The sequence below is a fragment of the Diadema setosum genome, chromosome 14 (assembly GCF_964275005.1).
Source record: "Diadema setosum chromosome 14, eeDiaSeto1, whole genome shotgun sequence".
In the NCBI taxonomy this organism is placed as follows: domain Eukaryota; kingdom Metazoa; phylum Echinodermata; class Echinoidea; order Diadematoida; family Diadematidae; genus Diadema; species Diadema setosum.
Window position 1 is genome coordinate 10,499,668 of NC_092698.1, and position 19,854 is coordinate 10,519,521.

The following is a 19,854-nucleotide window of genomic DNA, read 5'->3' on the forward strand; positions in this document are numbered from 1 at the left end:
TAAAGGACAAACATGTTGGGATTCTTGAATCATTTAATTTTGGTAACTCGCGTTACACAAAAAGGACATGGTCAATTCTATAAAGACCTCTTTTTGGAAAGTCTCCTCATACTAGACAATCTTGATAAAAGTTTTCCTACCTTGAATTGATAGAGGGTTAGGACTCATAAAATAACACTATCAAAGTTGAGTAACAATGACCTGGTAAAATGTAGGGAGCCTTTATGTCGGTAACTCGCGTTACGGTAACTCGCGTTACATTATGTCCACTAACACAGGGTGACACAAATTGATGACATTCAACTATTCTGATGGCACTGAATCTTGTGTTGAATATTTTGAGAGATGCTTAGTTTTATAGATAGTAAAATGAATAAATGTAAAACAAACATTTTACTAATAAACCCAATTGATAGAGAAGAATGTGTTTAAGACTAATAAGGGCTTCACTCCTCATAGAGACCTTGAATATGTTTGAATATATACCCAGATGATTTAGGTGTATATTAAAGTACATTGTAATTTTCAGAGTGTAAAGATGAAAAATGTTGAAGGCTGCTAAATTATAAACTGATGGGAGTATTCTGATCCCCTGATCTAAACGCAAGTTCATTCCTTTTTTGAACATGAATTCCATAAATTGTTATATCGGGCAAGCTTATGCATTATGCCACTTTGAAAATGAGTGAAGTGCCGAACCAACTGAAAAAAAAAAGAAAGGTTATTTGTACCAATGTGTACATGAGCTACAATGTAATTAGGAACTGGCTTATTACCCTACATCGACGTAAATACAGTTGTAAGCACTGAATTGATCAGTGTTTTAGTAGTAGCCGTGATAAAAAAGTCATGGGCGTACATACTTGAGCAGAATTCGAACCCACAACCTCCTGATCTCCAGACAGGCGTCATCTCCACTACACCACCGAACTTCCGCCTGACAGGAAGCGTTGGTTCTAATCCTTATATCATGCAGCGGGTACTGCATATTTTATTATTCAAATTCACAAAATTCTTTTCATCTCTTTTCATCTCATTGAGATGTTTTCATTGCAACTGATTGACAAATTACCCTACATCAACGTAAATAAGCACTGAATTGATCAGTGTTTTAGTAGCAGCCATGATAAAAAATCATGGGCATAATGTACTCGAGCAGGATTCAAACCCACAACCTCCTGATCTGCGGACAGGCGTCATCTTCACTAGACCACAGAATAAGGATTAGAACCAACACTTGCTGCTTTATAGCATTCTGTAATAAAACTTCTGTAATACTGATGCAGGAAATTCAGAAGATAGATTTTATGTTCTCATTCACTGCTGGATGTACTTGTACATGTACACATGCAGTGAAAGCCTGGCTAGACTCTTCAATGTGGCATGTGATCAGTGGCCTTGATGCTAGTATTATACAATCACAGTTTATTAGGCTGCCTTCCTTTGTTTCAGTCCAGCATAGTGTGTATAACACTGCATTTGATTGTTTTCACCACAATCTAGCTCAATTAAAAGTTAAAATTTGCTTATGTTGGTGGAAACTTGTGTTTATAGTCGGTAACTCGCGTTACACTTTTCATTGACATTTTTTAATGTGATGACAGTGTTTATTCAAGTCAACATCCAGTGTACAGTATCAGGGTATGATGAATTTAGAAAATTATGATTCCCAACAAATTACCTCCACTGCTTCCTTCAGAATGAAAAATATTTCTTGTTTCGGTAACTCGCGTTACATGGCTCAATGGCTGAACTTTCATGTGGTGATTAAAACTTTTTGAAGGTGGCATAAAAATTTCCTCAAGGGAGACTGAAGTAGAACCAATTTGCTTCTTTAAAATGAATTAATTGAAGTGCTAGCAGAATTTTTCTATTAAAAAAATGTATATTAAGTTAAGCATGCATTTTAGCAATTTGTATGACTGAAAAATTGTCATCAACATTTGTGGCTGTTTCTCGGGAAATATTTGACCGATTGATATAATTCTTTGAGTTTCTTTAAAGATAATAAAAAGTTTTGGTACCTCAAAAGCTTCCCTGAATTTCCTTGTCTTGGTTTGTGTTTCAGGTTAAAGTACGTTGTCTGTGAGAATTACTCGCCCCAAAGTGCTCTCATGTCTTAGTAATCATGCAATAATGGTTTCGTACCAGAGCCGATGCTGTCCAGCGTCGATAAATATTGTACGAAACCACTGACTGCGACCAGCAGCGTGCAGCCCATTGTACGCATAGCTAACTGCGACCAGCAGCCCCATACGCATAGCGTAATGGAGCTTCGCATTGTAGCATTCAGGATCATGACAGAATTAGTATCGCGGGTAAATGTCAACTTAAAATCCAAAAATTTCTTCGATTTGAAGACTTACCAATTAAGTTAAAGTATTGAAAACAGGCTTCGAACAACGTTTGGTTCTGCCAATAGTCCCTTTCTGTTCGAATTGATGACTGAATGTGACTCGGTCGAGAGGACCTTGGGAGAGCTACATACACTGGATACCATGGCCAGCGCATGCGTACACAAACATCTTATCCGTTCATGGATTTGAAATTTGTGTGCATGTGATGTGTTCGCATGCACTGGCTGTAGTATTCAGTGTACTGTATGTAGCTCTCCTAAGGTCCTGTCGACCGAGTCACATTCAGTCATCAATTCGAACAGAAAGGGACTATAGGCAGAACCAAACGTTGTTCGAAGCCTGTTTTCAATACTTTAACTTAATTGGTAAGTCTTCAAATTGAAGAATTTATGGGATTTTAAGTTGACATTTACCCTGCGATACTAAATCTGTCATGATCCTGAATGCTACAATGCGAAGCCCGATTACGCTATGCGTATGGGACTGCTGGTCGCTATGCGTATGGGGCTGCTGATCGCAGTTAATTGCATGATTACTAAGACATGAAGAGCACTTTGGGGCGAGTAAGTCTCACAGTGTTAGTTATATGAAAGGTACTTTAACCTGAAACACAAACTAAGACAAGGAAATTCAAGGACACTTTTGAGGTACCAAAACTTTTTATTATCTTTAACTTCAATATATGGGTAATACATAATGAATAATTCTTTTGCAATATGATAAACTTGAAATTTTAGTGCCATGTCCACATTCCCATGGAATTGCCCTTAAAGGGAAGATAAACCCCAAGAACAATGTGGATTGAGTGAAAGCAGCAACGTTAGTAGAACACATCAGTGAAAGTTTGAGGAAAATCGGACAGTCGATGCAAAAGTTATGAATTTTTAAAGTTTTAGTGTTGGAACCGCTGGATGAGGAGACTACTAGAGGATATGACGTATGAGTGGACAACAATACAAAGAAAATATAAAGGAAATTCAACAAAAATTCACTTTTCTAGAATTATGAAAGAGCAGTGGACCAACCGCTTTCAGAAAGCAGGGGGAATAATTGCTACCCTTAACATATGTCAATATCAAGTTGATGGAATTTGTCATTTTCATGAAAAATGGATTTTTGTAGTATTTTCTCTATATTTTCTTGGCATTGTTGTCCACTCATACGTCATAACCTCTAGTAGTCTCCTCATCCAGCAGTTCCAACACCAAAACTTTAAAAATTCATAACTTTTGCATCGATTGTCCGATTTTCTTCAAACTTTCACTGATGTGTTCTACTAATGTTGCTGCTTTCACTCAATCCACATTGTTCTTGGGGTTTATCTTCCCTTTAAATGACAAGTGTTCATATACAATGTTATCATAGTGTTACAGTATAACACAAATCCAGAGCATAGTTAACTCACTTCAAAGTTACTATCTCCACTAAGTGTTTATGATTGGGGGTCTCAGGTTTAACAACATTAATCTGAAATACAAAAGAATTTCAATGCAATCATGTTTAATTGCCTGTCAATACAATTCCAAGGCCAATATAATGCAGCCAATATAATGCAATCATTGTACACTTTACCTGCACTCATAGGTCTTGTAAAAGCAGGAGGAAAAAAAAGACGTCCATAAGCACATACAATTCAAACTTTGTCAATTTTGTTAATTCTTTCATGAAAACTGTTAAGGTTCTGCCTATCGTTTGTGCATCCATTTTGATATAACAATGTTTTCATCCTTTCCCTTTCCTTAAAAGTGATGGATTCCCATTATGAAAACGAATTGCTAGGGCCCCATTTATGAGTATGAAATACTTATTAAGCTTGATTGATTGAGGATATAACAGCAGCCCATAAAGGTTTCATTATGCGAATTCGCATCAAGGAAGGTCCATTATTAATACAAACACTGAGAACTGGGCACACTGCAAAGATGCCGTATATTGGGGCATTCTCCTTTGCGCCTGCTCTACCTTCTGCCCCAGCTCAACCAATTTCATGGCCACATACCTTGTATTTCGAACCAAAAATTGAAGCAGCCTGACCTCTACCCTCATAAATCTAAAAATATCTGGGAAGAAAACCCTGTCCCCAGCAACCTCCATTGTGGATGAGTGAGCGTGTGCTATATGATGTGTACCTAAGCCATACAGTACTGTAGGACCTCGATTATCCGGCCACGTCTGGACTGGCGGGCATCCGGATAATCAATTTGGCTGGATATTAGAGAGATATGCTCAAATACAGCACTATCTAGCATAGGCCTATCATACTAGGGGAAGAGAAATTCTACACCTATGCTATCGCATTTTCATCTTAAAGCTGTTATATCAAAAATTGATACCAAATAAAGCATGCATCACTTGGACGGTCAAAAAACAGACAAAATTCCAAAAGCTTCCTCCCTTCAAAAGCACTCCAGGGCAATATGGGCAGGAGGGCCGAGTTCTACCATGATTTTATGGAAGACAACTGGCTTCTATACAATGAGGCAATCCTTTTGGGCTAGCAGTACTTTTTTAAGATGGTGTAACTGACTTCCTCCAGCCTGCCACGTCATTTTTAATGTTACCCGCAGACAGGAACCTATCTCAAGCATGCAGTCCCCACAATCCCCTGACCCAATCTCTGTCTCCCTGGATGACCAGGAGGATAACATCTTAGACCAGGAGATGATTTAAAGGGGGACACTCCTCTTTCCTCACGCATTCCCAATTTAACACAAATTTGCCTCTGTGGACGTTGCTGTCAAAAATGGCAGGGCTCATACAGTATTTCATCTTCAATTACTGATGAATTTGGCAAATTGCAAAATGAATATTAGAGCTTGTAGGTCTTCATTATCTCAAAATTGGAGAAATAGCTAAATGCTTCCATATTTTGTTAAACTGGTATTTTCCTACAGCATCAGTGTCTAGTATTTTTGAGGAGCAATTTAATCAAATAATATCATGCAGCTTTTGAAAGATGCCCAAAGTGACATCATGTCTTATCAATCCACTAACATTAAGCTTGTGTGGGTTTTCTTCATAATTGAATTCCATCAACTTTCCTAGCATCTGTTGCCTTTGTTTTATAATTTCCTTTTAGCTTGCATCTTTGTAACTGTAGTTCTGCTTTATAAAAATAATAAATATATACATGTATATTATAAATAACGAAACTGGAACAAAGTTTAGCTGTATCACCAACGGTTTATTTCTGCACACAAATTTTCGAGCATCTCGCCGCCCTTTCTCAAGTGTTGATACTGAGAGAACAATAACAAAATTAAGCCATAACAATATATTGCAACTGTGTTACCAAGGATGCGCGCTTTAACGCATCAATGCTAGTCATCCTATGCACTCAGCGCGCATCCTGGCAACAGTGCAATGTTACGTCATAAGGAAATGACAATGAGTATAAAGCATACATAAAAAAAACCCTGGTGATACAGCATGAACTTTGTTCCAGTTTTGTTATTTATATTTTTATCTTGCCAACACGTGGATTACCTAATCAACATATATATATATATATATATATATATATATATATATATATATATATATATATATATATATATATATATATATATATATATATATATATATATATATATATATATATATATATATATATATACACACTTGTCTCTATGGGGGCCGGAGGTGTGAGTTTGCGTCAGTGAAAGACAAGATGAGGTGGGTCTCTGAACCGTTTATCTTCGTGATAGTAAATCGGAGCATGACGTTGGCAATGTAAGTCCATTGAAAAGCTATCAGGGATTCATGTTTGTCATGTTTTTTAAACTGATTTCATCCTTTCATCTTTGGCTCTTCGTGGAGGGAACCAGTCCATGGATGCGTCGTTGCTACGCCAAACGCGCACATACAAACTGCGCGGTTACCATCACTGTGGCAACAACTACCACCAGTTTAGACGCATTCCATCACAAGCAGGTTAGTTTTGAAATCCGTCCGACCAGGAGCAGACGTATACCCTTGTGTGTATGTTCTGCTTCAGAAACGGATTTTTAATCTAACATCACATCGCATCCTGGTCGCTGATGAAGAATGCGATGACTAACCTGTTTGGTGTCTTGTTTCAAAAACATGCGCTTTCCTCGCCAGGATAAAGCGTTTTAATGCCATTTTAGGTTTTAATCTCATTCACTTCTGTTCATTATTGATCAGTGACTACCAGGAAAGGCTGGTTGACTATCAGGTAAAGTCTGATTGACTATCAGGAAAAGTCTGATTGACTACGGGAAAGACCGTTGACTATCAGGAAAGTCTGATACAGTATTCCATCACGGACAAGGCACAACTACTGGCTGGGATGTCTCTATGGGGGCCGGAGGTGTGAGTTTGCGTCAGTGAAAGACAAGATGAGGTGGGTCTCTGAACCGTTTATCTTCGTGATAGTAAATCGGAGCATGACGTTGGCAATGTAAGTCCATTGAAAAGCTATCAGGGATTCATGTTTGTCATGTTTTTTAAACTGATTTCATCCTTTCATCTTTGGCTCTTCGTGGAGGGAACCAGTCCATGGATGCGTCGTTGCTACGCCAAACGCGCACATACAAACTGCGCGGTTACCATCACTGTGGCAACAACTACCACCAGTTTAGACGCATTCCATCACAAGCAGGTTAGTTTTGAAATCCGTCCGACCAGGAGCAGACGTATACCCTTGTGTGTATGTTCTGCTTCAGAAACGGATTTTTAATCTAACATCACATCGCATCCTGGTCGCTGATGAAGAATGCGATGACTAACCTGTTTGGTGTCTTGTTTCAAAAACATGCGCTTTCCTCGCCAGGATAAAGCGTTTTAATGCCATTTTAGGTTTTAATCTCATTCACTTCTGTTCATTATTGATCAGTGACTACCAGGAAAGGCTGGTTGACTATCAGGTAAAGTCTGATTGACTATCAGGAAAAGTCTGATTGACTACGGGAAAGACCGTTGACTATCAGGAAAGTCTGATACAGTATTCCATCACGGACAAGGCACAACTACTGGCTGGGATGTCTCTATGGGGGCCGGAGGTGTGAGTTTGCGTCAGTGAAAGACAAGATGAGGTGGGTCTCTGAACCGTTTATCTTCGTGATAGTAAATCGGAGCATGACGTTGGCAATGTAAGTCCATTGAAAAGCTATCAGGGATTCATGTTTGTCATGTTTTTTAAACTGATTTCATCCTTTCATCTTTGGCTCTTCGTGGAGGGAACCAGTCCATGGATGCGTCGTTGCTACGCCAAACGCGCACATACAAACTGCGCGGTTACCATCACTGTGGCAACAACTACCACCAGTTTAGACGCATTCCATCACAAGCAGGTTAGTTTTGAAATCCGTCCGACCAGGAGCAGACGTATACCCTTGTGTGTATGTTCTGCTTCAGAAACGGATTTTTAATCTAACATCACATCGCATCCTGGTCGCTGATGAAGAATGCGATGACTAACCTGTTTGGTGTCTTGTTTCAAAAACATGCGCTTTCCTCGCCAGGATAAAGCGTTTTAATGCCATTTTAGGTTTTAATCTCATTCACTTCTGTTCATTATTGATCAGTGACTACCAGGAAAGGCTGGTTGACTATCAGGTAAAGTCTGATTGACTATCAGGAAAAGTCTGATTGACTACGGGAAAGACCGTTGACTATCAGGAAAGTCTGATACAGTATTCCATCACGGACAAGGCACAACTACTGGCTGGGATGTCTCTATGGGGGCCGGAGGTGTGAGTTTGCGTCAGTGAAAGACAAGATGAGGTGGGTCTCTGAACCGTTTATCTTCGTGATAGTAAATCGGAGCATGACGTTGGCAATGTAAGTCCATTGAAAAGCTATCAGGGATTCATGTTTGTCATGTTTTTTAAACTGATTTCATCCTTTCATCTTTGGCTCTTCGTGGAGGGAACCAGTCCATGGATGCGTCGTTGCTACGCCAAACGCGCACATACAAACTGCGCGGTTACCATCACTGTGGCAACAACTACCACCAGTTTAGACGCATTCCATCACAAGCAGGTTAGTTTTGAAATCCGTCCGACCAGGAGCAGACGTATACCCTTGTGTGTATGTTCTGCTTCAGAAACGGATTTTTAATCTAACATCACATCGCATCCTGGTCGCTGATGAAGAATGCGATGACTAACCTGTTTGGTGTCTTGTTTCAAAAACATGCGCTTTCCTCGCCAGGATAAAGCGTTTTAATGCCATTTTAGGTTTTAATCTCATATATATATATATATATATACATATATATATAAGATATAGTATCCTGTACATGATACACACATTTTTTGAGTACTGCATCATCAAACAGCAGTGTATATCAAGTGCAGTTCAACAAATATCTTTATTATCGGCCATAAAATAAAATGTTCCTTTGGTGTAACCTGAATCCACATGCTACTGTATACGCTGTTATTTCTGCGTACAGATATTTTTGCGAATGACAAGGTCACGGACATTTTCGCGAGATGTTGTTTGCGCGAATTGACGCCGACGCTTACATTAATGCTCTATCAACAAAGCGCATGGAGTCATTTTCGCGTGTTGTTAAATTCGCGATCCAACTGTGAATCGCGAAATTCACGAAAATTAAACCCTCGCGAAATAACAGCTCATACAGTATGTGTATCTTGTAGAACATTATTCATTCTGTGTGACCATACAATTGATGGTAATTAATGAAGTATTGGAAGATTTTGATAATGTCATTACTTTTCACGTCCCATTTTGGGAAGGTACATATGAGCAATGCGGTATATTGTATCTGGAGGTATGCCATTATGTCTAGGATAAGGATTTGATCTCATGCGAAAAATCTGCAGATACAAGTAAGCTAATGTGCGTACTTACACCTTATAAAACACATCATCTACAAATAAATTGATGTGCATACTTACACCACGTAAGACACATCATCTACATTTGCCACAAAAGTGACACCACTAATAGCAATTTCATGGTGAGACCCTCATACATAATTGTTTTTTTTTATAGTTTGTCTGCTTACAAAAGTCCATTCTGGTAATGACTAATAGATGCTCATTATTCATTCCTCGCTGTCCCTATTCATTTTCATTATTCTGATTAATGATCTCATCACTTACAATCATATTTGTCAATCTATAACTACACATCACTTTCAGTCTAAACTAATGTTCTATTTGTGTTAATGTTGTAATGACTTGCACTCGGTGGATCTTGTGAAATACACTGAATTCTAGTTGAAGTGATGTTAGAAGCAGTTCCTCATTTGTCATGACCTTACAGCTTTTTTAGATATTAGACAACAGATACTGCACTTTATAAATTGAAATATCATCATTATCATCTCCTCCTCCTCCTCCTCCTCCTCCTCCTCCTCCTCCTCCTCCTCCTTCTTCTTCTTCTTCTTCTTCTTCATCATCATCATCATCATGACTTCATTGACTTTAGCCTATGTCATCTCGGTTCCATGAACCGAAGTTCACAATTCCTCCAGATCTATCCATTTAGCATGGCTATCCAAAGTTCACTAATGTTATCAAGGCCTGTGTCACTCTTCATCACCTAGCTTCTCCCTCTTCTTGCAACCCTGTTCAGGCTCACATCATTGATATGAGGGGATCACAATGCAGATAGTCGAATTTACTTGCACAAAATCTGTACTGTGTGCACATAGGACATATCAATTTATTGATTACTCACGGGGGGGAGTTCCATACCAATTTCATTTAGAAACATGAGGCTACAATATGCAACATACAACTGTCACCATATGCAATTTGTGCCTTGGGTCTGAACAATAAAGACACCCATTTTAAACATCACAGACTCCTTGGGTTTCACTTTTCTATGATAGCAAAACCTTGGTTAATTGACAAGGATTGAAAACTCTGAAGTCATTAATACACTTAACTATGGTCATGTTGCTGTTTCTCATTCAAACTTTTGACAGCGAAAGACAAATCATGCTGCAGATAAAGAAGACTGCCTCCACCATGCTCTCAGTTACATGGTGTAGAGGGCCCAGATCAGAGTGGCCCTTTAATGACAAAGGCATATCTGGAGTCCAGGACAAACAGACAAGCATAGCGGACCAAATGGCAGAAGCTGTATGTGAGAAGATATGTCAGGCATGCAAAACGCCTCGTCTATTCTCTCACATACACTGGAGCGATCCCTGGTGTCTTTGGCTGCGATTGTACATCGAGTACTACTGTCATTAATCATTCATCTTGATGTCAAATACGTGAACCTCAAACTGGCAGGAAAATCTCCCCTTCTCTCCTTCCCTCCCTAGGCTTTGTTTTCATGCATCTTCATCTCTTTTCTTATCGTGGCCAAAAAAAGAAAAAAAAATAGATACAAACTACAGTAAATTGGAAACATGCTGTGTTCAACCATACACTAAAACAGTCATGTGTTCTTACTTCCAACTGTTTTGGTACAATGCAATAAAGTAACTTACACAATCTTCCTTCTCAACTTCACCTGGCAAAGTGAATGAATGTATTTGGTACTACAAGATATTCTTAAAGTAAACTTCACCAATTTGCAATTACACAAGCTATCCAGAACTCTGAAGTGGTGAATAAAATTTGTATTTATATTTGAAAGTGCCCTGTGGAAGCCTAATTAATATAATGTACAAGTGTGGATTTAAATTGGAAAATGGATTTAGTATACTGTACGAGCTGAAATTTTTGCATACAGATATTTTCGCGAACTGCTACTTGGAGGACATTTTTGCGTGTTGTTCATTTCGCGGTTGCAAGGGTCTAACTGAGCTTAGTTATTCGCGCGTTGTTATTTTCGCGGTTCAAAGGTGATTCACGAAATTTGCGAAAATAAAACCACAACGAAAATTTCAGCTCATACAGTAACATAAATTTCAGATTGAAGGAAGAGCATTGCAAAATGCTTCTCAATGCCATGACTTCACAGTTGTACACATGCACTTAAAATGATAATTTCTGTATCTGAAAATGCTACATGTACAGTGTACTTCCTCTATCCCCATACATACACATTTTTTCCCCCTAGTGGCCCATTTGGGCTCCTAAAATCTTCAAACTTGACATTTTGGTAGCCTCAAAAAGAAATAAAGTGGCCCAAAATAAAAGGAAATATGAAAATTCATATTTCATTTTTGCTACATTAAGAGACAGCCTTTTCAGAAATTTTGAAACCAGACATTGTGATATATCACCAAAAAAAAAAGAAAAAAAAAAATACAGTGCGATTTTACCGGAGTCTCCATGCACCTATCGTTGCATCCACATATAATCAAGAGCACAAATTGTCTTCCCAGTCAAAATCCTTCCTACTTCTATTGTTTACAATCTGTATCCTGTGTTGCTCACAAGTCACATACTGTGGAAATAGACAAATGAACCTGGGAAGCTTTTTTTTCAGAGATGAACAGCACTTACATTTGTATACGGACTTTTCCCAAGATGGTCAACAGATTTATCATCATTGTTACCTTAGTGACAGAAATGAACAATTATTGTTTGGACTGCTTATAGTCAGCTGTTTGGAGTCTAGTCTCTCAGACTCATGGCTTGAATACTTTCCCCTTTTCTTTACTCAACCTGTTTCCTACTTGAATCCCAACTTTCTTAGCTTTCCTAGCTATAACCTGCAAAATATACACATATTACGTATATAAATATTCTCTTTTTCACCAAATCTGCCGATTGTACCTATTGCAGTAACAACTACCGGTAATCCTCCATACCCTTGCTAACATTTCCAGATCACTCTATTGAAAAAAACAAAAACAAAACAGCTTTAGTGCTCCAAAATAGTTCTAGAATGTGAGGTAGGGATAAATATGACCAACAAGAAAATGTTAATCAGTATAATCAATGTACTGTAAACTATTGTTAAGTATACAAAATGTGAATGACAAATTACAAACTGTTTCTAGAATAAAAGTCGTCACCACAGTTTATTAAGAAAATTAGTGATATCCCCCTGATATCACATGATATGACAAACAAACATACAGGAGAGTACGTACACATGTCCAAATTCTGTTTCAACTTTAACTGTAAGTGTCATTTGAAACTGTTCATGAATTTATCAACTCCTGTAATTGCAGTTTATGATTAAACAGAACCCAGAGTAAAAAATTAGGATAAAGGAAGAATGTTCACTGACAAACAATGTACTTGATGATATTAAAAGAAATCAACCTCATCCAGTCATTCTTATAGATAAATGGGCAGAAGACATGTTACATCTTGCCTCTTTTAGAAGAGAACTCTTTATAAAACATGCACTCTTCCCACTTTTGTCATCCTCATAACAGAAGAAAGAGGAAATTGCTGCCACTACAAAGTGTAAGTCTGAACTAAAAGTCAGGCCTAGTCCAAACATGATGCCTCCATCTGGGTTAGAGCAATACTGTAAGCTCAGTCTCAGTTCTATTTGAGCTTGGACACAGAGAAGCGTACATTGAACCCACATAGGAAAACATGCCTGGTTTGTTCAAATGAAGGGCAATTTGTCAATCAGAAGCCAAGGCTTGTTTGCAAATCTGCTTTGTTTTGGCTAAACTCAAGCTGAAACTTGCATCCTCTGCCCCTGCTCTGCCAGTCCAATAAAGCTTGTGCTATTGGATTAGGGTGTAAACCTGCATGTAATGTGACTTTCCCTTTTTTTCTGCTTATTACAAAGCACATAAATTTGAATGGCATACATTTGTATATCTTTACATGACGTGGAAATGGTCAATTCTGATTTTTTGGAAATATGTTTGTGGCAGTGCTAAATATTGCCTATACTGTACGAGCTGAAATTTTCGCGTGCAGATATTTTCACGAATTGCTACTTGGAGAACATTTTCGCGTGTTGTTAATTTCGTTGTTGCGAGGCTCTAACTGAACTTAGTTATTCGCGCATTGTTATTTTCGCGTGTTGTTATTTTCGCGGTTCAAAGGCGATTCGCAAAATTCGCGAAAATAACACCACCGCGAAAATTTCAGCTCGTACAGTAATTTTCTCTGTGTACTACAGGGTACATTTAGATCCCTACAACTGCCACAGCTTGGAAGACAGCAAACAGAATACAGGGCTTGTACAAATTCATGCTCCACCCTTTATGTGAATAGGTACTTGCCAAGCTCTTTATTAGCTTTCAATTAATCCCCTCAAACTTGACCTTGTTGTTAGTGAGGCAGCTCACTCAGGCATAACAATGCATCTAGTCCAATGGGCAAAGCCATTGCAGATACAAAGGGATCTTCTAGGGGATTAGGAAATCTCTATTCATTTGACAGTTCAGTTTCAGACATCCATGACAATAGGCCAGGAACAAGATCCAGAGGATGTGCCCCAATCAGTGCATAAAGCACAATATGGGTTCAACAGCATCAAAGCCAATGGCAAGGAGGTCTCTAATGTATACAGTAACATATATGGCACGAGCCTTGTCTTTTGATGCATACCGTACATGGATGCTACAATCCCTGAGAATGCATCCTGCACTGTAAGCCATGAAAAACTCCAGACTAGACCCAGACTCAACCCAGACCAAGAGGCAGAGTGAATGAGCTATAACACTCTGCAGGTGAATGCTCCTGAATAGCCAAATGGCCTATGATATATATGCAGTTCACCTTTGTATGTTTATAAAGAAGTGTGCTAACCTTTCTGCAAGTCATGCTTGCATCACCATGGAAACAAAACACAATTATGCACAGACAGAAGAAATGGATGACTAGGAAATGTAATGCCCCAGCACGTGGTAAAGTAAACTGATGAATAAAAGGTTGACATCACCAGTCAGCTACCGCAGCTTCAGGATATGGAGTTGATGAATATATATACACACAAGAGCAGGGGAATACCAACAAAGACTGATGATGAATCCTGCTTATTATTTGAATGTCTATGTCATTGCATTTTATCAGGTCACAATGAAGTCTATTTACTCCCTCTGTGTGGATAAATCCATTCTTCTGGTCAGACACACTCTAGGCCCACTCACACAGTCACCAATATTTTTGCTTATTTGGGTCATTTGAATCACGACACAAAGACCATTTAGTTGTGTGTTGATATGATAATATGGCTGTTAGGGAGATTCAAATCATGATCTGCACACTACTACATAAGAGCGACATTTCTGAAATAGTCACAATTATTTGCAGCATGAAGTGAAAAATTGCACTGTTTTTTTTTTTTTTTTTCATATCCCATAATGCAAGGTGCACAGGACCGTCAAGTCAAAGTTGGATAAAACTCTGAGATTCACCCACGTGCAGTTTTTGGCCTCGCTCAAACCAGCGCAACTTGAGCCTTGATTTTTCCTTGTGTTGCAATTTAGGTAACCCTTTTTTACTTGCCTGTGCACACTGTGTAGGACATTTGAACCAGAGCGCAAAAAGTGTGATTTGAATCATGATTCAATTAATGCTTTGTCAATGTTCGTGAATGAGCCTTCTGTTAAAGTTTTGTAATGTGAAGATGAAAGATAAAAAAAAAAAAAAAAAACATGCACGAAAAAGGACAGTGATCTTATCAATATGACTGCCCTTGATGGTAATGCACTACCAAAAGTGCCACAGGACTTACTTGATGGTGTTGCCATGTGTCCTGTCAATCTTCTTGTTGAGTTCGGCAATAACGCTGTGTAGTTCAGTAATCCGCTCCTCATAACGCACCGCTTGCTGATCCAGACGGTCATCATTCTCCTGCATCAACCGCGCCTTCTCCAACTAGACAGAACATTTGAAATCACGAAATCAGTAAATATGTCTGTGTGTTAGAGATAATAGTTTTTTCTGTTTTTTCTGAATGAAACATGTCAACCTGCATAATTATGTGTAACTATACTTTGTCTTGTTTTTATAAAAAAAATCTTCCTTCCCATTCATATCTCAATTACATGTAATACTTCACACTGCCAGCAGCTAATCTACAATGTACACGGTTAGGCCATAATCATACATTGCAGTGTGTGGGGACTACGATGTAAACACAATCCTGGGGGTCAAAAGATAGCATCTGCCACTCATCGCATATTTGCATGACTTCAGATCACCAGAGTGGAGATGTATCTGCATCCTTAGATGCTTGAAAATGCTCTTGCTTGTTTGTTCAACTGATCAAGAGGCATATTGCCATACCCCTACTGCGCCCCAACCTGAAATGTACACTGACAAATACATGCACACACACACTCACACAAACACACACACATGTATATCTTGGAGTGTAAAATACTGTTAGTGCCACAAATTGAGGAGAGGTGCATTTCAGGAAAACTGACCGGTTTGCAATTACTGAGGCTGTATACTGTACATGTATACTGTACACAATGAAAATGGTACTGTATATCAATTACTGCATACATGTAAACATCACTATGTAACATACATGCTTGTACACATGTATGTGCACTAAAATAGTAAAGAGGGCATTACCACCCATTTTATGCAATTTCAAACTAATCTACTTTTACAGCTTCAAAAAACCAACACAAATGAAAACAAACACAGTTGACCCACCTCTCCTCAAAAATTGCTCTTCATCTGAAATTCACATATTTTGACCTGAATTCTTCAAAAGCCAACTGTAGAAAGCTACTGATAATACGTGTAAACCCACTAGAACGCTTTATTAACTTACAATTGTACTCTTCTTCCCATGATAAGATGTAATCTAATAATTGCATTCTGAAAAGTCACTCCCAAGAATGATTACTTTCATGTACATGAAGGACTGCAATACAATGTATGTATTGTATGTATTTGTAAATGCCTTTGTTTTGGTTTAAATCACTACCTGTGTTTGAGTTTCTGAACCATAAATTTGGGTAATTTTATCCTGTCTGACAGTTGTGATGTCTAACAAGATTTTTACTTCCGATTAATGCAAGTGTGCTACTGTATGTATGGAGGAAAAGAGAAACCAGACCTCCACCATTCCTTAAATGTTAAACAAAAAATCATTTTCCAGAGTTTCTATAAACTCAATCTACACAAACTGAGAAATCACTCATTAACAACCAACATAATGTTCTCTTTTGATATCTTTATCAGAGTCGGCTAACAAAAAAAGGAAGAATGAACTCAGCCGAGGCAAGTCAGCGCATTTTGATATTTGAGAATTTCCAATTTACAGAAGATTTCCCCACAGAATTTCAACACAGGACATCTGTCTCTCCCTCAATTACCCTAGATAGCAAGCCAAATGGGCTTTCCAATATCCGTAATTGAACATCATTAAATTAAGAGCGCCACATATTGGGAGGCAAATGGCAAATAAAGATGTTGAATACTAGTATGCTTGACAGACTGTGGGAAAGCTTGATTGTTATACTTTAGTTGTTTGCATGGCAGCATTTCTGTCTAGACACTAAGCTACTTCACAGGTAATTGAGATAACCACTGCAATGCAAAAAGTATCTCTTTCAGCCTTACATTCAAAACCAGTTCTGCTTTTTCTTCTTAATTTTCTAGACTTTGAACAAACATTAATGGCTGCAATGCAAGAGCTGTCTGTCGTCACCGACAAGCATTCCAAAATATGCGTACAATGTTGTCCCCTCTGCATTGAAATCCATCTGACTGTGCAAGTTCTGTACAAACACAAGTTTAAAGGAGTGGTGCACACACTGTGTCATGTTAATAGTAAAAAATCAGTAAAGGGTACAAATGTCCTTTTTGAGGGAGCTAACTGTATAAAAGAGAAGACTAAGTATACTGTGTACACACATGACATACAGTACATACTATGTATGCATCTTCCATAACCACTCGCACACATGTACAGTTTGTAAATCCCCAAATTCAAAGAAAATACATTGTACGGATAAACACAGATCTATGCAAAGAAAAGGGTACTGTTATGATCATTTAACAATCATTGATGTGGTCAGTTTGCTTTGAAGATTAAGTTTATGCCTATACTGTACATACACAGTAACTTACCAATATACTGTACAATGTACATTGTACATGTATTTTAAGTTTGTCAGAGCACTATACTGTATATGGTCATAAAAGAGATATAATACCTCTTTCTTTCTTTTTTTTTTTTTTTTGCACCAAGACAAACTGCCACTCAAATTTGTCACTGAATAAAATATTCTTTCTATTGTCTGTCTCTTCACTTCAATTCATATTTTGAACTCATTATAAGGTAATTGAGTCGATTATTCATTTGATAGCCAACTCACTGTCAGACACTAGTCATTCTTCTTAAAACCAAGTTCACATGAATGCCACACAATTCTCTTCAAAATTGTCTTGAATAAGCTCAGTCATAAGCCTCCAAGAATTTGACACACACGTATGTATTTTCTGACCTTAAAAAGACCAGAATTACTTCAACAAACCACTCTGTTAAGTGTTATACGGTACATTGTATCTTCTGTTTGTGGAAAAGTTGGCTATTTTGGTTAAATACATTTCTTTTGGATATGACCCATGACTTGTGACTTCAATTAAGGCCATCTTTCAAGATTGTTCATACAAAATGTATAGTTCCCCCCCCCCCACCCCCAGGGGAAAAAAAAATCATCACTCTACAGTTTTGTAAACAACCTTCACACAAGTAATGGTATGTTACCAATGGACAGAGTGACAAAATAAAAACATAATGATTCAGGCAGTATATAGGGCAGTAGAACAGACTTCCTAAAGTTAAAGTAATATATACAAATTGTATTCCTCTACAGAGGATTACAGACTATCAAGAAGGTCCCATTTGATAACAATATATGATGTACTGTATGTTGTAGGTTCATGAATGATTTCCTTCGTAAATAGACCTTTATACATGTACATGTCATGTCTATAGATGTTAACGGGTAAACCATGGAGAAAGTCACGGCATATAAACAGTAATTCATTGCTACCACAATAATACTTCTCAACATTTACTCTGCACTTTGCAGAGGTCCTCCTCCTGTAGTGATTGTATTTGAATTGTAAATACACAAATATTCTACAGAGCAATAATTTGACATGAAAATGTTTTCTGGGAAACAAGCCTTGAAAACAAATTTGCATTTCACGAAGTCCACAATATATCAAGTGAACCCACAGAAACTCACCTGGGCCTTAGTGACTCGCTTCTCAAAAGAATCCCTCTCTGTGGTTACTTTTTGGAGTCTGCCGCTGAGCTCGAGGATCTCCCCCTTTAATGATGCCAGCGCAGCCAGGTGGAGCTGCAGGGAAAGATTATGTGAAACATGGGTGTGTCAAGACATTACAGTATCATTTGTAGGACCTCACTCTGATAAAAAAAGGGGGGGGGGGGGACTGCATTGGAGAACACTATCCCTTTCCCAACATAATCTGCAAAATTTGAGAGAACAGACAAAGGTACCTTTGTCCATGGAGTATTATGACAGTGACTGTTGAGTTGCATTTATTTTGTCTTGAGGTACAGGATAGGGTCCTGCATGTTCATGCATTGATACATGATGCATGCACTGTAGTAGTTATAATTGTACTGTAGGTATACCATGTTTGACACACTAATGGCATTTTGATCTCCATCATCCAGTCACAAAGTCAGGATGAGTGCATACCAGTATTTTTTTTTTTCTTCACCATTGCCTTTCACTGATATGTTGCCAGAAGTTTGACTTCAAATTCCTGTTCAAAATTAATGCAATGCTGAGGTACTCAAAGAATTAAAAAAAAAAACAAAAAAAAAACTGATCACTGATCATCGGAAGACATGGCAATCATATTCTCCTTTTCAATCATTCTTCTTTTTGTTATTCTGTATGTACAGTTGTACATGTATACTGCAATGTACGTGTATGTACACGGTTGTTTTAGTCTAGCATTTGTGCTAATTTTGCCAGGCAACTGATTACAAAATTAGCAAAACACTAATATACTGCCACCCATGACAAAAATGCACTGCATAACTGTCTCCAAGTTTGGAATTTACTACATTGTACCTTTGCTTATGGTGAAAGGATACTGAAATTCGATTTTATAATTTCTTTAATATTCCAATGTTTTCTTCATTACAACTTTAACCACTTGTGTTCATCGTCTCTCAGGTCCAATTTGCAACATACAAGTATTATTGTATGCTTGAACAATGTGAGAAGTACAAATACAAAATTTTGGTTGCATACTGTACAATGTACAGTACATTGTACAGTACATTCATTGAGGCTGGCAGTGTCTGTTTTTACTCGAACATCTAAAAGTGCAATTCCACACCATGTTCAAGTTGGCTTTGATGAACAGAGTAAAATCAAAACTTGCCATGTTTCATCACAGTCAATTAGATTTTCAACCACAAAAAACAAAAACAAAACATAGTAGGCCTATGTTGTACACATGTACTGTGTTTCTTACTATTAACCAATGTGGGAGTTGCCAAATGATTTCAAATCATTATCTCTTCTACAATGTAAGATTGTAGTTTGCATAATACACTGCAGGCGTTTGCTCCTGATAACACTGAGGGTTTTTTTTTTGGGGGGGGGGGTGGGGTGGGGATGTGACAGTGAATATTCCATGACTTTCTTATTCAAGGTCAG

General features: G+C 38.0%; 1 protein-coding gene across 1 annotated transcript in view; it reads right to left on the minus strand.

Moving 5' to 3' along the window:
- Nucleotides 1-19,854, minus strand: part of LOC140237692 (colorectal mutant cancer protein-like) — a 41,867-nt gene that overhangs the window by 19,055 nt on the left and 2,958 nt on the right. The window contains exons 2-3 of the mRNA XM_072317619.1: nucleotides 18,400-18,513; nucleotides 14,913-15,055 (exon numbers count right to left, since the gene is read on the minus strand). Coding sequence (XP_072173720.1) covers nucleotides 14,913-15,055; nucleotides 18,400-18,513 — 257 coding nt within the window. The remainder of the gene's footprint in view (nucleotides 1-14,912; nucleotides 15,056-18,399; nucleotides 18,514-19,854) is intronic.